The sequence below is a fragment of the Mytilus edulis genome, chromosome 11 (assembly GCF_963676685.1).
Source record: "Mytilus edulis chromosome 11, xbMytEdul2.2, whole genome shotgun sequence".
Classification (NCBI taxonomy): Eukaryota; Metazoa; Mollusca; class Bivalvia; order Mytilida; family Mytilidae; genus Mytilus; species Mytilus edulis.
The window spans coordinates 27,912,516-27,933,600 of record NC_092354.1 but is presented as its reverse complement, the minus strand read 5'-3'; the positions used below and the strand labels follow the sequence as shown (position 1 = coordinate 27,933,600).

General features: G+C 35.2%; 1 protein-coding gene across 1 annotated transcript; it reads left to right on the top strand.

Annotated features, from left to right (window-relative positions):
* The first annotated feature begins 5,106 nt into the window (after positions 1–5,106).
* Positions 5,107–8,122, top strand: LOC139494792 (uncharacterized). The gene is made up of 4 exons (XM_071282981.1): positions 5,107–5,325; positions 5,914–6,132; positions 6,976–7,043; positions 7,945–8,122. Exons 1-4 carry the CDS (start codon positions 5,185–5,187, stop codon positions 8,078–8,080), a joined length of 564 nt encoding a protein of 187 aa, XP_071139082.1. The 5' UTR covers positions 5,107–5,184; the 3' UTR covers positions 8,081–8,122.
* The last annotated feature ends 12,963 nt before the right edge of the window (positions 8,123–21,085 follow it).

The window sequence follows — 21,085 nt, the reverse complement described above, 5'->3', positions numbered from 1 at the left end:
TTCTCATATCTATTGACAATTGTATAAGAACTTCAATTTAAAAGTGGTGAACCAACACCTGAGGTAGTAATTCTGCGGTTGGGTAATAGCGGGTGGATACCATGCGGTATTCACAGTTGTCTTTCACTATAAAAGCAAATAAACGATATTAAAGACAACACCCATCAACTACCGCATTGTGATTAATTTATTATGGTCAACATGTTTCGCCAACAAGCGTGGCGTCTTCAGAACAATTACAATATTGAAAAATTACATTGAGGTGCAGATTCTGCGGTTGTGCGGTTCACAGAATTTGAAGTCATATGAACGTAGTTTTGACGACGTTATTGTTAACAAAATGAAAGTGAAAGTATAAACAGTATAAATAGAAATTAAAATTGTAAAATAAAAAGTTATAAATAGAATGTTAGTTTTTTCTTGTCTTGTAGCAATTAATTGTGAAATTATTGTCTATTCCATTCATTTCAATGTTCGGATATTCTCCTGGGATATGTCTATATCCTTCAAGGCCTTCATAGGCTAGCTGGAATATACTGATAACTGCAGGGCTGTTTCTAACGTGGTTACTGTATAAATGAATTCCTGTTCCGGTGGTGTGGTTAGTTCCTCTGGTTGTGATTCTTCTTCCTCCTCGTCACTGCTGATGTATAAATCTTCTGCAAGATCTATAGTATTATTGTCGAGATCTGATTTTGCTATAACTCGGAAAGTAGGTGGTTTTTTTCAATCGATTTTCTTCGTAGCCTCCATTGGTGGTATCCACGGCTTGATTTTTTCAGCTAATTCTCGTGGTGTTTTGTCCTCTACAGTAAGTCCCTTTGAATTGAATATATTGTGATCTGTTTTCATATGCCTATGTGCCGAGTCCCTCCTAATAAAGGACTTGTTGCACCAGGAACATGAAAAATTGGTTACTGTCGGTCTGTGGTATGTGTTAAAATGTCTTAAACTGCTCACATTTTTGTAGTTCTTTTGGCATCGGGTACAGTTTAAGGAAAGCGGTTCTTGCGATTTACGTGGAGTTGTTTTCGTTTTAGCCATTATCTTCTTAAGTTGAGTCCCCACGGCGATTGCGTAATCAAGTAGTGAATATATGCTTCTTCTGTGCGTAGTCGTATATTGACATTGGCAACGGTGGTTTTGATGCCCGTTATTGTTACGTCGTTTGTATTGTGACCTTCTGCGCTAAAATGCTTCGAAACGGGTTTATGTTTGTTTTTATTTTTGATGTCATTCATGTGCCCGTAAAATCTTTCACCAATGGTGTTCCCTGTTTCACCTATATATTGTTTGTTGCATTTTTTGCATTTGATTATGTATATAACGCTGGTGGTTAAGCATGTGATCGGTTTTGTGATTTTAATTGTTTTTCCGTTTAGGTGGCTCTTTATTTCTGTTGAATGGGTCATCTTTGTGCAGATATGGCAATTCCGGCCGCACGACCGGTTTCCTTTAGGGTTTAGCGGTTTATGTCTGTGTTCACTAATAATTGGCGCAGGCTGGTGGTTTTACGTGTGGTTACATCAAATTTCATACGGGACATATGATATGTTTCAGGTGATCTTTCTAAGATGCCTTTCCGTTGGTTGATAATTTTTCTTATTGAAGGGTTGTATGGGTGGTGGGTGATAATGAATTGTACATTTCCTTCTGTGGTTCCAATTTTTGGTGTGAAGAGTTCGTTCCGATCTTTTTCGTTTGCATTTTTGATAGCCTTTTCTATGATTTCCGAGGGATAGCCTCTTTTTATAAAGTTTTCTTTCATCTTTTGTGTGTGTAACTGGTAATCATCTATTGTACTGCATATGCGTCTGATCCTTATGGCTTGACTGTAGGGTATACTTTTTTTTGGTGTAGCGGATGACATGACTTGTAGTGTAGGTACAGATTTGCATCGGTGTTTTTTTTGTACAATGTGGTTGTAAGAAAACTTTATAAAAAGAGGCTACCCCCCGGAAATCATTGAAAAAATTGTGATTTAAATCGGTCATTTGATCATTATAATTTTCCCATATGTATTGACAATTGTATTAAAAGTAAAATTGAACTAACCAAAGCTTTTTTCAAACAATTTACAACATTTTTCAGTATATTTTACCACTTTTTGGATATTCAATCATATAGTACATTTATTGATAATTTTTTGACATTTCACTGTAAATTTATCGATTTTTTGGATAATTGTATTTGATGTTATTATAAATCGGTCATTTGATCATCAGAATTTTCTCATATATATTGACAATTGTATAAGAACTTCAATTTAAAAGTGGTGAACCAACACCTGAGGTAGTAATTCTGCGGTTGGGTAATAGCGGGTGGATACCATGCGGTATTCACAGTTGTCTTTCACTATAAAAGCAAATAAACGATATTAAAGACAACACCCATCAACTACCGCATTGTGATTAATTTATTATGGTCAACATGTTTCGCCAACAAGCGTGGCGTCTTCAGAACAATTACAATATTGAAAAATTACATTGAGGTGCAGATTCTGCGGTTGTGCGGTTCACAGAATTTGAAGTCATAATGAACATAGTTTTGACGACGTTATTGTTAACAAAATGAAAGTGAAAGTATAAACAGTATAAATAGAAATTAAAATTGTAAAATAAAAAGTTATATATAGAATGTTAGTTTTTTCTTGTCTTGTAGCAATTAATTGTGAAATTATTGTCAATTCCATTCATTTCAATGTTCGGATATTCTCCTGGGATATGTCTATATCCTTCAAGGCCTTCATAGGCTAGCTGGAATATACTGATAACTGCAGGGCTGTTTCTAACGTGGTTACTGTATAAATGAATTCCTGTTCCGGTGGTGTGGTTAGTTCCTCTGGTTGTGATTCTTCTTCCTCCTCGTCACTGCTGATGTATAAATCTTCTGCAAGATCTATAGTATTATTGTCGAGATCTGATTTTGCTATAACTCGGAAAGTAGGTGGTTTTTTTCAATCGATTTTCTTCGTAGCCTCCATTGGTGGTATCCACGGCTTGATTTTTTCAGCTAATTCTCGTGGTGTTTTGTCCTCTACAGTAAGTCCCTTTGAATTGAATATATTGTGATCTGTTTTCATATGCCTATGTGCCGAGTCCCTCCTAATAAAGATGTGCCGAGTCCCTCCTAATAAAGGACTTGTTGCACCAGGAACATGAAAAATTGGTTACTGTCGGTCTGTGGTATGTGTTAAAATGTCTTAAACTGCTCACATTTTTGTAGTTCTTTTGGCATCGGGTACAGTTTAAGGAAAGCGGTTCTTGCGATTTACGTGGAGTTGTTTTCGTTTTAGCCATTATCTTCTTAAGTTGAGTCCCCACGGCGATTGCGTAATCAAGTAGTGAATATATGCTTCCTCTGTGCGTAGTCGTATATTGACATTGGCAACGGTGGTTTTGATGCCCGTTATTGTTACGTCGTTTGTATTGTGACCTTCTGCGCTAAAATGCTTCGAAACGGGTTTATGTTTGTTTTTATTTTTGATGTCATTCATGTGCCCGTAAAATCTTTCACCAATGGTGTTCCCTGTTTCACCTATATATTGTTTGTTGCATTTTTTGCATTTGATTATGTATATAACGCTGGTGGTTAAGCATGTGATCGGTTTTGTGATTTTAATTGTTTTTCCGTTTAGGTGGCTCTTTATTTCTGTTGAATGGGTCATCTTTGTGCAGATATGGCAATTCCGGCCGCACGACCGGTTTCCTTTAGGGTTTAGCGGTTTATGTCTGTGTTCACTAATAATTGGCGCAGGCTGGTGGTTTTACGTGTGGTTACATCAAATTTCATACGGGACATATGATATGTTTCAGGTGATCTTTCTAAGATGCCTTTCCGTTGGTTGATAATTTTTCTTATTGAAGGGTTGTATGGGTGGTGGGTGATAATGAATTGTACATTTCCTTCTGTGGTTCCAATTTTTGGTGTGAAGAGTTCGTTCCGATCTTTTTCGTTTGCATTTTTGATAGCCTTTTCTATGATTTCCGAGGGATAGCCTCTTTTTATAAAGTTTTCTTTCATCTTTTGTGTGTGTAACTGGTAATCATCTATTGTACTGCATATGCGTCTGATCCTTATGGCTTGACTGTAGGGTATACTTTTTTTTGGTGTAGCGGATGACATGACTTTTGAACAGTTTTAACACCGACAGCAGGAATCACAAGCGACGCTAGTTCCATAGATATCTTCAAAGAATTTTTATATACCCCTGGCAGTTTTCGGTTTATATCAGACTCTCACATTGAGTAGAACAAATACCATGCATGGATGTGTTGGTTTTTTTTTAATACATTTAGATATGAAACATGTACTTCATATAAAGCCTCATTTATAGAACATTCTTTATAATTTATTGTGTCAAGGAAATATTTGGATCAGAGAAATGTTTGGCGGAGGAGAGATAGAGACATAGAGAGCCTGACTTATATCGCGGTATTTGGTCTAATGTTATTCATGTCAAAATGTGATTGGAGGAAACGTTTTCCATTCGTTTTATATATATTCCATAATGATTGAATCCAATCCAAACTAATAATTTTTTTTTACCCCGCATCTTCTTATATTAAATCACTTTAACTCATAACTATAATAATTGCAATAACTTTCTGAAATAAAACCCTAACATACGTGTATATCAGACGTTTAACAAAACGATATACCATACGATTGATGAAACGCTAAACGATATCACATACCATACGATAAACGAAACGCTAAACCATACCATAAACCATACGACAAATAAAACGATTAACGATACCATGAACCATACGTTATACAAAACCATCAACGATGACATTTACCATACGATGAACGAACGCTGACCGAACGTTGTACGGACGCTATACGAATGATGTACGAACGATGACCGAACTCTATACGAACGATTACCGAACGCTGTACGTACGATAACCGAACGAAATAAGTGTTAACTTTTACGTTACAGGGACTGTACAAACATAACACAAACTATGTGACAGAATAGCAGAAGGTGTTGTAGTAATACATATACATTATTTTAGCATTTCGGTGTTCAAATTAAAAGATCCAAATATGAATTTATCTAAATTACACATCTCTTTTACATTGTTTGTACTTATTTGTTTGATAAACTAGTACAACATTAGTTTCAATATCCATGAAATAGTAACAAACTGCATCACGAATTCCTTATTTCAGATAATGAAAACAAGAAGTCCCCTCAACCAAACTGAGGTGGGTTTGAGAGAACAATTTTTTAACCCCCCAGTGTATACAATAGACCAAGCGGCAGCAATTTCCAACGGGGTCCGAATTTCTTTGGAGAAAGTTGGCATTACAAGTGTATGTATTAAAAGTCGATATGTTTTTACTTAAGTCGTAATATAAACCGACTATTTCATAGTAATATCCACAGAAAATAACATATTTTAATCATATGTTAGCCAACTATGTTATAATACGAATAACATAGTAACCAACATACACGTACATATATTGTTCAATCCAGAGAAATGAGATTTTTTTGGTCTTCAACTTTATATTCTATCAGTTTTACAATAGTCTTCTTCTACGCAACATATCTTTTGTGTGAAACGCCTTCTGTGCAAAATAACATTTTAACCACCGCTTTGATTTTTCGTATCAATAATGCTATTTTTATTCTCTCGATAATTTTCCTGTGTTTTGAGTGTATAAATGACAATTTTTGCTAGTAGTTACAAAATCAAATCCCAATCTTTTAAATGTTCGCTGTGTTATGAAGTGATAACGACCCTTTTAGTTTCAATGTTATACATTTTTTTTCAAAATCAAGAAACTATAAAAAGTATATACATTTATTTTCATCTGATACTATAATAACCTTTTACAATTGAATGGAGATAGACAGTTGATTCCAACTAAGTTAACTTTAATATTCATGAATTGTAGATAGGGGAAATACAGATAGCCAATGGCTCAAAAAGGCGAGAAATGAACCTCAAGTATAATGGCCGTACAGCCAAGTTGACGGCCTGGAATGGACTAGCAGATACTGTTGCTGGCTGCCATCTCCAGGCCGGAAAGATCTACCGGATAAAAAGTGTTGTACCAACCAATGATTTTCATGACTGCAGATGCTATAACGCCTCTCCGTCAACAACCTTTGAGGTATTTCGTATACTTATTCGTTTTCATCTTTTTTCATTAAGTTTTATCCTTTGATCAAACGAAGAACGACAATGAACGTTATACTAAACTCTAAATAAAAAAAATTTAAAATCTTTAAAAACACATTCAAAACTTGTAACGGCAAGAGGCTCCTTACTTAAGACAGACGCAATAATACGGCGGTGTTGAACATGTTTGATGATATGATGGACGATTTTAACGACCTTGCATGGCTATATACAGCCCTCGCACGATCTACACCCTCCCCATATACCTCCGTATTATATATAATATATATTGAGGGTAAATTATAGCTTTCCAAATACTGTTTCGATTCCTAACATCACTGAAGAGACATTTATTGTCGAAATCCGGATCTGGTGTACAAAAAGTATATTTACACTTTATGTTTGTGGCATAACATCTTGGCCGCCAGTTCATTGTTTTCTGTTTAGTATTGAATTTATATTACGATCCATTTTGTTACATCTTGTGATCAATTTTTTTTGGCAATTGCCAATGGCAGTCAGCAGGGTTAAAGAACATCAGTAGTTCGACCTGCTAGTCAAATGCATTTGGTTTAAACATACTTTTTCACTTTTTTTGTCTTTTTGGAAAATGTTGTTTGTGCTGTATTTAGACCCTTCTACAACGAAATTTCTTTTACATGCACGCGTATAAAAATTGCGGTTTTTATCCAACGCAATCATAGGTTTGAACGTAGTTTTAAATTTAGACTTGTATATATATGATGGATGTATTCAAAAGCTTGATTCAAGGAATTGGATCTTTTTTTAAATATGATTTAGTATTTAGTAAAGCAGAAATTAATTTGTATTGCAGTTATTGGAAGACAGGGAAGAGGATACTGGAATCATTGACGGGATCGTAGAGTCGGTTTCGTTTGAAAGGTGCGTTTTCCCTGGCGGCACGTCATTTTATTTTATTGCTATCGTGAAGAAAGATTTGGTTTTTGTACATAGAGAAAAACCCAGCAAAGCCCAATTTAATAGCTTAACGTATCGCACGACACTTGTGTCGACCCTTTTAAGAATTTTTGAATTGCTTGGTCGTTTGATTGGTTTTAATTTCATTTGTAGCTAAATTTCTTTGATAATTTGAGTTTTTAAAGCTTGCACCTAGTACAAAACAGTTGTGCTTACAATTTAATAAATTAATCATTTTTTTTTTACTGGAATATTTCAAGTTTCCAAACTGAATTTCCCCTAGAACATTTCATTTAGTACTAATTTTCATGGTAGTAACAATATCTTTCGCATTGCCATGCATAAAATATTAGTGTGTAATTTAATGAATGCGAGTTAAGCGAAAGTTTTTTTTAAAACAATTTTTCGGAAACACTAGAGAAAATATATCCGTAAAATTGAAAAATTCATTTAAAATATAGTGTGATATACCAATTTTGCATTCAATATTTTGTGTATTTCTATTGGTGGAAGGTTTTGAACTTCTAAATATCATTTACATTTGTACAACACATGTCAAGTATTTGTCCTAAATGTTTTCTTCAAGGTAACCACATTTTAGTAAGAGAAACATTAAAAGTTTGGGCACTCCTTCAAGATGAAGACTACCAATAATATAGGAAAAATGTTAAATATTTACTTTCAATCGTTTATCTTAATACACAATGGAATTTCCAAGTCTCACGAAAAAGCCGTCCGCAATGACCATAAAACTTCTACGTAAAGTTTATGAAACTATAATAGTGTGAAAAAGGAGATATAAAAGGCAATGTTTTGCACATTATATTTCATATAAATTAATATAGGTCTTGTTTTTGAATTTCAGCAATATAATAGAAGTAGAGGACGAGTATTACAACATAACCAAGAATATGCTAATGGCAGTCTTTCCATCTGGTCAATTTGTACAGAATACAAATATTCGCGCCAAAAGAAGGAGAGAAGAGGTTATAGAAATGTAAGTATTTTTTACTTTTGGTCCGAAATGTTTCTCTCTACACATAAAATCGCACATCAGAAACGGTTAAGTTAAGAAAAATAACAAGACTGCTCTTCACTTATCGTTATGGCGTCAATAAGTATCTGTGTATCTGTGAATAATTATTAAACAAAATCTGTAAAAAGAATGTTTTGGAATACTTTTGAAATATATTGATTCTCTTACATATTATAACTATCACGCACCAGTGAGAAATGCGTAAATGAGAATGTAAATGACTATATAATTGTGAGTCTATTGTGACATTTTCCAAATTTAAAATGAGAATATCGTGTCTTTAGTTATTTGTATTATCAAAATAAACGTGACTGCTTTTCTTAAAATGCAAGGTAAAATAAAACATGCTTTTTTCATTACTCTTATATCAAATTCATATAGTTTTGTGTTGTACGAACTGTCGAAGATGTGTTACATTGATGATAAAAAGTGCTAAATGTGTTATTTTTACATTTCAGAATGGATGTAAAAAAAAAACAGAAAACAGACTAAAGAAAGGATGCCAGTGAATGATCATTAAAATTGATAACATTTTATTACATTTTTTTTATAACGAGTAACACGTTAACATCGCAATTGTACTTAAATACAATTAAAATCACTGAAAAGGCTTTATACACTAAGGAAACGAAACGAGCACTGCAAACTCGCTATACAGAGCTAAACTAAGAAACTAAAAACTCACTCAAATTGGTGACCCTATATGCTTGAGAAGTCCACCTTTTCGTATAACCTATACGGAAATCCGCCGTTCATTCGCGTTCTTGGCACTATGTCATGAAAGAAACCAATACATAATTATTATATACACTTGTAATGTAACTGCAGTTTCCTAGTTCTTAGTATTTTTCTGACCCTTTCGTCAACAGTGCGACCATATATTTTAATATGGAGTTTGTTTTTGCTAATATGACTTAACATCTATAAACACAGTTTGCAATATTTATGAAGATGACGTGCATATTCTTATTTGTGAGAAAATTTAACATCTTCACATAATAGATATATAAGATGTGGTATGAGTGTCAGTGTACGAAGCAGTCCTTGTTATAGGCATCTTGTCTCTCTGTGGGGTATACTTAATTTCTCAATCATTCTTCAAATAATTGGAGGTTGGATCGTCTACATTCTGTCTGAATCAATATGTATTTCACATAAGTACAAAATATGCATCCAAATTAGCAATACAGATTAGTCTTGCAATTTGAGCAAGGTAATAGTCAACGCCTTTGTCCTGCGTTTTATATTTGTCTGCTCAAGTTCTCATGGCTCCGATGAAACATCAACATTACCAAGACCAACATGACAATGTGACATACTACAGATAGTAATCCCATTTTGATTAAAGTATTTGAAATAAGGTATACATGAAGAGGGAAATATTCTATGGCATGCAACACGTTTTTACTCGTAAACAGTAAGCTGGAATGTGTCGTTCCGATGCGTAGATCTTATTTCTTACTGAATATTATGGTGGTGTTTTTGCCGTTTTGATTTAAGTTGCTTCTTCAATATTTGTTGGCCTAAATTTTATAAAAAATATTTTCGCTTGGAGCATCACAGAGGTAATATATGTTCTCGAGATGAAACTCAAATCCTAATTGATGAGCTTTTAAAGGTTGTAGATGCACGTTTCTTTTACTTATCAAATAAACGCCTTTACAAGTAACTGAATCGGAAGGTACCAAGTTTTAACAAGAAAGGTGCCATCTTGCATGCAGATTTTCAATAATTAATTGAACAAAAAGAAGAAGAAAACGAATATGATTCTTCCCGTGTCTAAACAGCAAAGCAAGCATTTATAAAAATAGAATCTTAACTTGCTAAAACAAACTCATTCTTTAAAAATAGATGAAACTTTTAAGACTTAATTGATTTTCTTGATTTAAGATTTTTCCATATCTTATTAGCAATTGACCCGTCCCTGTTTTCAAATCATGTGACACGCCACACTTCCGGTTAATCACGGGAACCACATCCACATAATAGAAAAGCTCATCCACATAATAGAAAAGCACCTTCGTATAATAGAAAACCACCTTCGCATAATAGAAAACCACCATCGTCAGTCAACACCCCCTTTCTCCTTACGGAAAGTTGTGGATCTGCCACTGCGTACGGTTGGTAATATCAACTTCATTTTAATTTGAGTGGTGGATACATGCAGTTTGTTATCTACTAATTATTAAACAACACCATTTCATTTCTTCAACAATGAACTTTAAATCGTGAAGTCTCAAAACATAATTATAAATAACAAAATAAATAACCAAACCAAAGATGTCAGAAAAGCCATCTGAGATGATGAAAGGGTGTATTTTTTTACCAGTAGTTTCTTTTCTAAGTAACTCAATTTGTAACTGTAACTTCGGTTGTCAGTTGTAAAGGCAGCACTGACAATACTTTATTATTGTCAAAATTGTGCAACGCTTTATACGATTCAAATAACTTCCACAATCTGGCTGACACACAACAGCTTTCATCACCGAATTTTTTGTGAGGACAGACCTGAAGCCATTTCTGAGTCCAAATCTAGGTTGAAAGAAATGATTGAATTATTTGAATTTACTAAAATGTTATCTTCAATGTCTGATTCTTAGCCTGAATCAGACCCTCAAGGGTGACTTGGGAATATAAATATGATCACTTGGTCTTCTCCATTTCAGCAAGCGTTTTACTGCCGGTCGGGAGACCAAGTGACCACATTTCTATTCCCCAGTCACCCTTGTGGGTTATAAAAAAAATCTCGTATGATTGTCAATTAGACAACTCTCCACAAGGGACCAAAATTTCACAAAAACTACAGGTCACCGTATGGCCTTCAACAATGAGCAAAGCTCATACCGCATAGTCACCTGTTGAAGCTCGCACAAAAATGGAAGCAACACCTTAATTCAGGATAGTAGCAGGACCGTCGAAATATATATACCCAACTTCGGCCAAACCACAATGTGAAAATAAACAAGAAAAAATTGTAGTTGACATCCACAGAGAAGACCTTTATATAAGTGAACCGGAAAATTAGGATTACGAAGTGATTTATTTCAAAACTGAAGCATTTAGAGCAAATATGACAAGGGTAAAATGTTTATCAGATTATAAATCTATTCCCTCATCAATTTTCAGATGAATTATTATTAGGTTGATGTCCCTTAATTGATAATTTTATAGAATTTTTGCTGTTTTTTTTATCTTGAATATTTTGATGGTAATAAATTGTAGACAGAAATAATGTTCAGCATAGTCAATTTTTCGGAAATTTTGAGTTTACAAAAATATTCTCCTCTGAAACTACTGAGACAAATTTCATTTGGGTATCTTGTTTTAAAAATATGTCAGATGATCCTGTCTCCCAACGAACATGGCTAAAAATACAACATTTGGGTAAAATGCAGTTTTTGGTTTATATCTCTGACACAATCATTTAGGGCAACTTTGATTAGTGGCAAAAATGTTCTTCAGATAAAGATTAAACTGCCCTGAAATTTTCAGACGAATCCGAAAACCCCTTGTTGGGTATACAAAGATCATCAAAACAGACACATTCATTTGCAAAAGACGTATTACTAAGAATACTATCAACAATGTAAACTTAGAACATAAAACAACAGAAAACCTTTTTACTGCAGTTGGAATAACTCAAGAAGATTTTGAATCAGCATCAAACATTCTTACAAAAAGAACCAACATCACTTTGAAATGTAAATAAACTCATCGTAGATACCAGGATTAAAATTTTAGTTGATTTCTGCTATCTTAAATTCCGCAAGGGTAACTGGGGACTAGAAGTAAGGTAAATTAGTATTCTTCCGGCCGACAGTTCATAGCTGGTTACAAGTCAAAGTCAGCGTTTTTCCCCTTTGATTACTTTTCGTTACGTCGTGTGAACTTTGATGGCGTTATTATCCGGAAAAACATAGGCTACCATTGCAATGTTAATTTCCCATAGAGAAATTTAAAATGCTACGTACACGCATTTAGACAGTTTCGGGATGACACGTGAAACGTGTTGTAATTTTATTGTCTTCAAGAAAACCGCTGTTTGAAACAAATATTTGCACAAATTATAAAATGAAAGCAAAGCTTGAGCAAGACTATAGATATCTGTTTCGCTCACCTCTATTTACTGATGCTTTATAAATCATGTAAAATTAGGTTAAAACATAATTAATAGAATTATATATTACTAGATACGATTATAACAAAACACTGCAAACTTTTCGTTAAATTACTAACTCCGGGAAGCTACTGTTGGTCCTGTTTTACTTGGAGTACGAGATATGAACGTATTTTCTGACGGCGGTCGTGAGATATTAAATCTGCATTTTTCGAAATGAAACTAGTGGAATCCCAAACTGCATAGTCGATTATAACATATACATTGTGTGAAGGAAGATGGCATGAACTGTATAAAGCTGGACAACATTTTATGTACTATCTTTTCTCCTCCCAACCCAGCAGGAAAAAGGATAAAAACATATACAATTTAAGTTGATGAATTGAATACAGATCAAGAAAATAGAGAACCTTGCTAAAACACGAAATTGAATTATGTCGATGATTGATTGATTGATTGTTGGTTGCTTAACGTCCAGTGGCAAATATTTCATGCATATTCAGGACGAGAACAAGTTCACAATAAATACTATAGGTAGGTCTTGAAATAATAGAGGCCATCTGGGATGATGGTCGGGGAAGTTTGGACTGCCACTGGAAAATGAGGGTATATTGGATAGGGACAGAAATTTTGCCTTGCAACAGGCCACCTACGGACCCCTTTAAGAGTTGTTGCAAGGGTTCTTAACGTGCAAAGAGCGTTAGAGACAAAGGAACTGTCTTTCTATCGACTTTCAACTCTTGTTTATTCTCAAAGCTAATTTCTTTAATTGAGACAGTCATACCTTCATTTGATGTACAGAACTGGTGTATTCGGTACAAACCTTTCCTTCGTTTATCGTATAATTATCTATGTTCCAATGTATGTCCTTCTAGCAGACGTACTCATGTCTGGCGACATCAAGCTTCATTCTTTGTCCAAATATCCAGACAAGAGTTGTACTTAAAATATCGATATATATAGATTAAGATTATTGTTTAACCTCGAGATAAACACGGGGATCGAAAATGAAACTGACACACCCGAATTACTATATAATGATTGAAACATAGCGATTCGTTATTTCATATGTAACCATCAATATGGATATATTAGTATACGTACTTATATTCACGGAAAGTAAATGAAAGATTATATAAAAAAAAGATAATAATGCGGTAATATTTTTTTTTTGTATTTCGGATTTTTTTTTATAATGCCTTGTATGTGGAAATAGATCTTTAAATTTTTTAAGAGATTGAAATTGATTTCATCAAGATAGAAGCTAATAATATGCTATATAAAAATAGTCACATGTAATCACTGGTACTTAGATGTTTATCTCAATAAGATATATTCATTTGATTGTATTAATTATATTCTCTTTAAACATTATTAAAAACACATGTCCAAGTAATGAAGCAAGAGGTGAAATCAAATTATCAATGTATTAAACATTGTGGAAAGAGAGCTAACTCTGTCTTAACTCCACAATGGAATCTAGGAAAACACTACTTGTCTCCCAGGAGAAATCTACTACCAAAGAACCTTCAACAGTCCCCGAGTCGGGACCCTCGGAAGGATTTAGGTGTCGTCGATGCACGGCTAGATTTTCCAATCGCCGCGAGTTGTACCTACACGGCATGCAACATCACTATCAGACAGGTGCCGGGGGTTTACAATCTCGACCTTGAACCCCCGATGAAGCCCCTTGGAAAGTGGAGGAAGACGAGGCTTTGAGGACCGTTTACGAGGCCAATGCGCCCTCATTTTAGAGAATCACAGCGAGAGTTCCGTAACATCAACATATAACGTTCCACTGACCAACGACTTCACCGTTCCCCAATTGATGGAGCAAACCGAACGTCTCTTCGATCGCCAGGGCCACGCCTTTCGTTTGAACTTGAAATTTGGGTTGATTCTACGCCACACGGAAACTGGAGACTACTGGAAACCGTTACTTCCGGCCATTTCAGAACGAGTCACTCTTTCAAAGACCCATCTATATGTCACGCCGTAAAGACCTCAACCGACTGAAATTACGTCTTCAACGTCAGAGAAGTGAAATTTAGCTCGAAAGGTGTCACCAAGAGACGGGTCAAAGCTCCCATGACCACCTTCCGACACGTGCTCAACACACAACGGGTGGGAAATGGGACGCTCAAAGGATTCCGAGCCAGGAACAACGGCATCTCCACTTATCAACAAACTAGAAATGGGTTTTCATATTTCTATTGCAAGAGGAGAGTGTTAGAAGACGGAGTGTCTACCGTTCCCCTCGATTTAGAACTATGTCCAGTACCGATGAAAGAAGGGTCGTACATCAGGTCACCTTGTGTCGACACCTGTGGCAACCGAGAAATGGTTTTTAAGGGATATGAGTCAGCGGTTAATTTTGGACGTTGGCTATTCCAAGAAAAACATTTCGGAGCTAAAGTCATTGCCCACAACCTGCAAGGATACGACGGCACCTTCATCCTGAGGTATCTGGTTGACAACTGCATGACACCGATACACATCATATACAACGGCTCAAAGATAATGAGCATGTACCTCGGCAAGGGGCTACATAGACTGGTCGACTCTCTGAACTTTTTACCAATGTCGTTGAAAAAACTGCCGAAACCGTTCTCCCTGACAGCAGAAGACGAGGAAATCAGGGAAGGTTACTTCCCTCATTTTTTTCAACAAAATTGAAAATCAAAACTACATCGGTGAACCGCAGGACTACGGCATGAACAGCATGAACGTTGAAGATAGACACGACTTCCTGAAATGGTACAAGGAAAAGAAATCAAAGCGTGCCATATTTGACTTTGAAAAAGAGATCGAGGCTTACTGTCGTGACGACGTAACCATCCTGAGAAAGGCCTGTTTAAAGTTCCGCGAGTCAATATTGACTCAGACCAACAATGAGGTGGATGCCTTCGACGATTGCCAGTATGTGTATGACCATATTTAGAACCTGCTTTCTTCAAGAGGAACACCGAGTTCATTTAGTTACCGACACAGATCTCGCATTGCGGACACGATGGGTCAACGGACATGGCGAAGTCTGGTACGTCGGTAGATGGTTAAGTTCAAAAGACAAAATAAGACAAAAAGTCCTTCAATATACTAAAATTCTTGACTAGAGCAAATTGAGTATATACAAATAAAAATTAACAGTAAAATAACGTGATAAAAATTAAAATCGATTTAAATATAATAACATTTTTATATTCTATAATAAATTCCAATTTCTTTTAAAAAAAGCAACAATATTTGTAAATGGAACATTATTAAATAAATCATACATATTATTGACATTGAATTGCTTCTTACGAATATCAGCAAAGCCAATACAATTAATTAAAACATGTTTTATAGTATACTTGCAGTTGCAAGTAACACATTGTGGTTCATCTTCATTTTTTAAAAGATACTCGTGTGTTATTCTAGTATGACCAATACGACATCTAGTAATAACACACTGATCTTTTCTGCACATAATATTATTAAAAGGTTTGCCTAAATTAGGTTTAATTTCATGCAATTTATTATCATCTTTTTTACTCCATTTATTTTTCAATATATTAAAAACATATTCTCTAATATTAGATTTAAAATCAGTATATGGTATATCACAGTTAGATAGAGGGTCACCCAGGGCATTCTTTGCCTCAAGGTCTACAGCTGTGTTTCCAAGGATTCCAACATGACTCGGAACCCATAGAAATATTATTTCTTTCAGAAGAATTTTTAAATTCCTCATTACATATAAAATTTTCAGGATTGTTGGGTTTTTAATTTTAGTATTTCGTATAGCTTGTAAGCATGAAAGTGAATCTGAACATATAATAAATTTGGATTTATCTGAAGAAGCAATAAATTGCAAAGCCAAAATTATTGCTTCTGCTTCAGCAGTAAAGATGGATGCATCAGATGGCAAACGGATGGTTGCAGCTCTGTCCCTGAAGACAGCAGCAGATGCAACTCTATCACCATCTTTTGATCCATCAGTATAGACAGTTGAAAAATCTAGATAATCGGCTTTAATTTCAGCATAGTGTTGCTGAATTAAAAGAGGATTTGTTTTATTTTTATTGTGTTCACGGAGATCAAATATCATTTTTGGTTTGGGAAGTTCCCATGGAGGACATTTGCAAGTTTTAACTTGAGCAACAGATTTTAAATCAAAAGAAGCTAAATGTGGTTTTAAACGTATACCTAACGGAGGAATTTTATTTTCATGTTTTGCAAAAATATCTTCATAAATCGGATAAAAACACAGCTGTAGGCAGGATAATCTGAATGGGCTTTTAGTTTGACAGCATATTGAAGTCCAAGCTTCAAACGTCTGTCAGAGAGTGAGTGTTCATCAGTCTCAACTGGTGAGGTTTTAAATGCGCCAAGACAGAGACGCAAACCTTGGTGATGCACAGCATCGAGAATCTATATGTAGGACTTCCTTGCAGAGCCATACACTATAGAGCCATAATCTAGTTGAGATCTATATAAATTGAGTAAAATGTTGCGATCAGCACCCCCGTCAGTGCTGCCGACAACTTTTAAAATATCTAAAGCTTTTAAACATCTCGCTTTTAACATTTTGATATGGGGTAGAAAGGTTAACTTTTTATCGAAAAGTAAACCAAGAAATTTGGTTTCATCAACCATTTTAATTGGGTTGACGTACAAAGTTAGTTCTGGATCAAGATACAATTTTCTTTTGTTACAAAAATGCATCCCGACCTTTTTTGACGTGGAAAATTTAAAAACATTTTCCGAGGCCCATTTTTCAATTCTTCCAAGACATAATTGTAATTGTCTTTCAATGTTATTCATATTTTTGCCTCTGTAACATATTAAAAAATCAACGTACAATGAACCTTCAATATTATTTTTTAAAACTTCAACAAGGCTGTTGATTTTAAGACTAAATAATGTAACAGATAAAATACTCCCCTGAGGGACACCCATCTTTTGGTCATACAGATCAGACATGGTCGAATTAACTCTAACATTAAATTGTCTGTTAGAGAGAAAATTAGAAATAAAATTAGGCATATTGCCTTTCAACCCCATATCAAATAGATCTTTTAAAATACCATATTTCCATGCAGTATCATAGGCCTTCTCAAGGTCGAAAAAGACCGACACCGCATGTTCATTTTTCGCCAAACCATTACGAACAAATGATTCGAATCGAACAAGATGATCAAGAGTACTGCGGCCCTGTCGGAATCCACACTGGATATTGGCTAATAGCCCATTGGATTCCAGGAACCAAACAAGGCGATCATTGACCATCCGTTCGATTGTTTTACAGACACAACTGGTAAGAGCAATTGGTCGATAATTAATAGGATCCGTATGATCTTTACTTGGTTTTGCAATAGGCAAGCTTCCAGATTGATGGTAAATCACCAGATTCCCGGATGTTATTCATGAGCTGCAAGAGAGCTTCTAGTAAGGAATCTGACAAGTGTTTTAAGAGTTGGTAGTGAATATTATCAGGCCCACAAGCTGTATCATGGGCTTTCGACAGAGATGTTTTAAGTTCTTCAAGAGAAAATAGTTTATTAAAATTTCCACCATTTTTTTATTTAAAGTTTAATTTTAATTTTTCTTTTTGTTTTTTAACTTTTTTAAAATCTTCTCTGTAGTTGTTACACGAAGAAGATTTCGCAAAAGTTTCACCAAGCTAGTTGGCAATATCCTTTTCAGATGTTAATAAATCATTGCCGTCTTTCAAATGTTTTACAGTGGCTTTAGAATTTTTACCTTTTATTTTATTTACCATATTCCAAACTTTTGTCATCGGAGTGCGAGATGTAATCCCCGAGACAAATTTTTTCCAGGATGCTCGTCGGGCTTGCCTACAAGTCCGCCGTGCCTTAGCGCGAAAAATACGGAAATTACTCAAGTTTTCCGTCGTTGGTTGTTGATTGAACCGTCTTTCAGATTTTTTACGGTCACCTATGGCTTGATCACAAGCGTCATCAAACCATGGTTTACTGGGATGTTTTGGATTTGCCGAGGTCTTAGGAATAGTTCTGTCAGCAATTGACGTTAGAACTGTATTAAAAGTTAAAATTGGATCTTGCACAGTCTCAAACATCTTTGACTGAAGTTCCGCTCGACAGATATTCCCAAACAAGGGCCAGTCCGCCTTGTCACGTTTCTAACATGGTACTCTCTGTTGGGCAGAATTAAAAAGATGTTCAAGTACTATTGGAAAATGATCACTTCCATATAGATCATCATGAACACGCCATGAATAATCCAGAAGCAGAGAGGGATCGCAAATAGTGATATCAATAGAAGAATACGACCCGTTTCCAGGATGAAGATACGTATTAGATCCATCATTAAAAATGCATAATCCTTCTTGAGAGACAAAGTCCTCAATGATCTTACCTTTGGCATTATGAGTCTGGCTATCCCATAATGGATTGTGGGCATTGAAGTCGCCCATAAGTATAATGGTGAGGGTAATTGATCAGTGAGGTTTTTGAGTTTTGCTTTATCGATAATTTAATTAGGTGGAATATATATCGAACATAATGTAATTGTTTTGTCTAATGATAAACGAATTGCAACTGCTTGCAGATCCGTTGTGAGTTGGACTGTGCAATGAATTACGTTGTCCTTCACAAAAATGGATGATCCGCCTGCAGCACGTTCATCTACCTTAGAAAATGTGCTGTATAAGGGCTTTATTCTGCGTTCCAAGGATATTCTCTATCTACCGCTTCGGTCGGATGCATACGAGAAAGAGCTGAGCATGGCTTCGGATGACGTAGGTGTCTCCTCTTCCGTTTGGGATCTCTCTAGACTCTACCAGTGTTGCAAGGTCTCTCGGGTCTTTACCAGTACTAGTGTTATAGGTTGGGGAAACTCCCTATGGGATTATTAGGGCAATAACACTACACCCCCCTCCATCTTAAAAAGGAGGAACCACAGTTCCGACAAAAGACAACTGTAAAACTCCCCAGGGCTAGACTGGTAGCTTCTCTCAATGTTAACCCATTACACAAGGTTGCTAGGAATATCTATTCTTAATCCAAATGTTATCCATATTAAAGGAAACACAAATTATTTTTAAACTATAAAATTACTCTTACATGAAAAAATATAATCAGCACTCCCATAACTGGGACAAAAAAAAATGTATCCATTATCTTCCCCTGATACATTAAACAGCTGATAATAAAATTACAATGCAAATTTCATCTATTCTTATCCGTAGAATAAAAATATCACAAAAATATAGTCCTCAAGACAAATTCATTACACCGCCCTAAATTTCCAATTTTACTAACTAAATAATTCCCCTTAAAAAATATCAACCCGACAAGAAAGGACAGAAATAAGGCAATCCCTCCCATAACTGGGATACTAGCACCTGACCACAAAAAGATGACCTTGGGTCCAATCCTACCATCACCATGTAACAAACTTCTAATCTACTATGTACAGTGGTCAAGTTGGAGTTCCTAGATCTTGTCGGTTGAAGTATATACCCTGTACACGGGATGTGAGGCGCACACACACAGTTCAGCATAAAAAATGCAATTCACAGAATATAAATAAATCCATTCACAAGTATAATAGTTCCTCTAAATCTTGTGTAATACAGTTCATAATACACACAATATTATTTTCCAGAATGTTCTGTCTGTAAAGTAATCACAATATAAAGGTCCTCCATATATAGTTGTAAAATCCATTTATATATATATATTGCTCGTACAAAAATGGCTACAGAAGGGTACATAAACCTTAAACATATTTATTTATAGTGGATTGTGAAAAAAGTTTTGCAACTTATATTAATCCCTTTCCACTTGGCGGGTTCTAACCAATAACTACATAAATAAACGTGTTTTAAAAGAAATCAATGCTAGCACTGCACGCAATAATCCTATATCTATCGGTCATCAAATTGCCAATTATGATAGGACAAGGATAAAGGCTGTGGATTTTCTATAAAATTTCCATAAGGTTAGCATTGAAGCAACACAAGGGTACATAATCCTAAACCTTTCGAAAATATTCACTTTAGAAAACAAAAAACAAACCGGTTTTCATAATACAGGTAAATCTTGAAGTTTATACAGTTTTAGTAAGAAGTAAAATGTTGAGATATTCCAAATAATCAAAGCCGGTATATAGACAAGATCCGTATACATATAGAATAACATTGATTGATTGATTGTTGGTTGCTTACCGTCCAGTGACAAATATTTCATACATATTCAGGACGAGACCAAGTTCACAATAAATACAATAGGTAGGTCTGGTCACAATAGAGGCCATTTGGGATGAGGGTCGGGGAAATTTGGACTGGCACTAAAAAATAAGAGTATATTGGATAGGGACAGAAATTTTGCCTCACAACAGGCCACCTACAGACCTATCAAAGAGTTGTTGCAAGGGTTCTTAACGTGCAGAGGGCGTTGCATTCTCTACACGAGACATCGGATTTAATGTGTTTTGACCGGCCGTGACTGCGAACTTGATACAGCCAAACGGACGCCCTACTTCGGCAAGCGTTTTACTGCCGGTCGGGAGAAGACCAAATGACCATTATTCTATTCCCCAGTCACCCTTGGGGAGTTTAAAATAACAAAAAAGCATTATAAACAGTATGAACAGGTCGAGTTATCAAGAAAATACGAGTTGAGAGTACTCAGTTACTGACAGCTAGTTAAAAGCAAAAAACAATAATAAAAAATCATACATCAGAGACTAAAATCAACTTAAACACATCCCAGGTATTTAGTATCTTAACGTCATAAAATACAATTTAGTTGTTTTAATTTGATTTAATTAGAGCTTGCTTTGCAATATTGTTCAAGACCATGGTGGGACATATAGATGTTAATA

Excerpts from the sequence above, each read along its gene's own strand:
- LOC139494792 (XM_071282981.1), top strand. The coding sequence starts at position 5,185 with ATGAAAACAAGAAGTCCCCTCAACCAAACTGAGGTGGGTTTGAGAGAA. Across the intron at positions 6,133-6,975 it reads CTCCGTCAACAACCTTTGAG|TTATTGGAAGACAGGGAAGA; the intron begins GTATTTCGTATA and ends TTTGTATTGCAG. Across the intron at positions 7,044-7,944 it reads GAGTCGGTTTCGTTTGAAAG|CAATATAATAGAAGTAGAGG; the intron begins GTGCGTTTTCCC and ends TTTGAATTTCAG.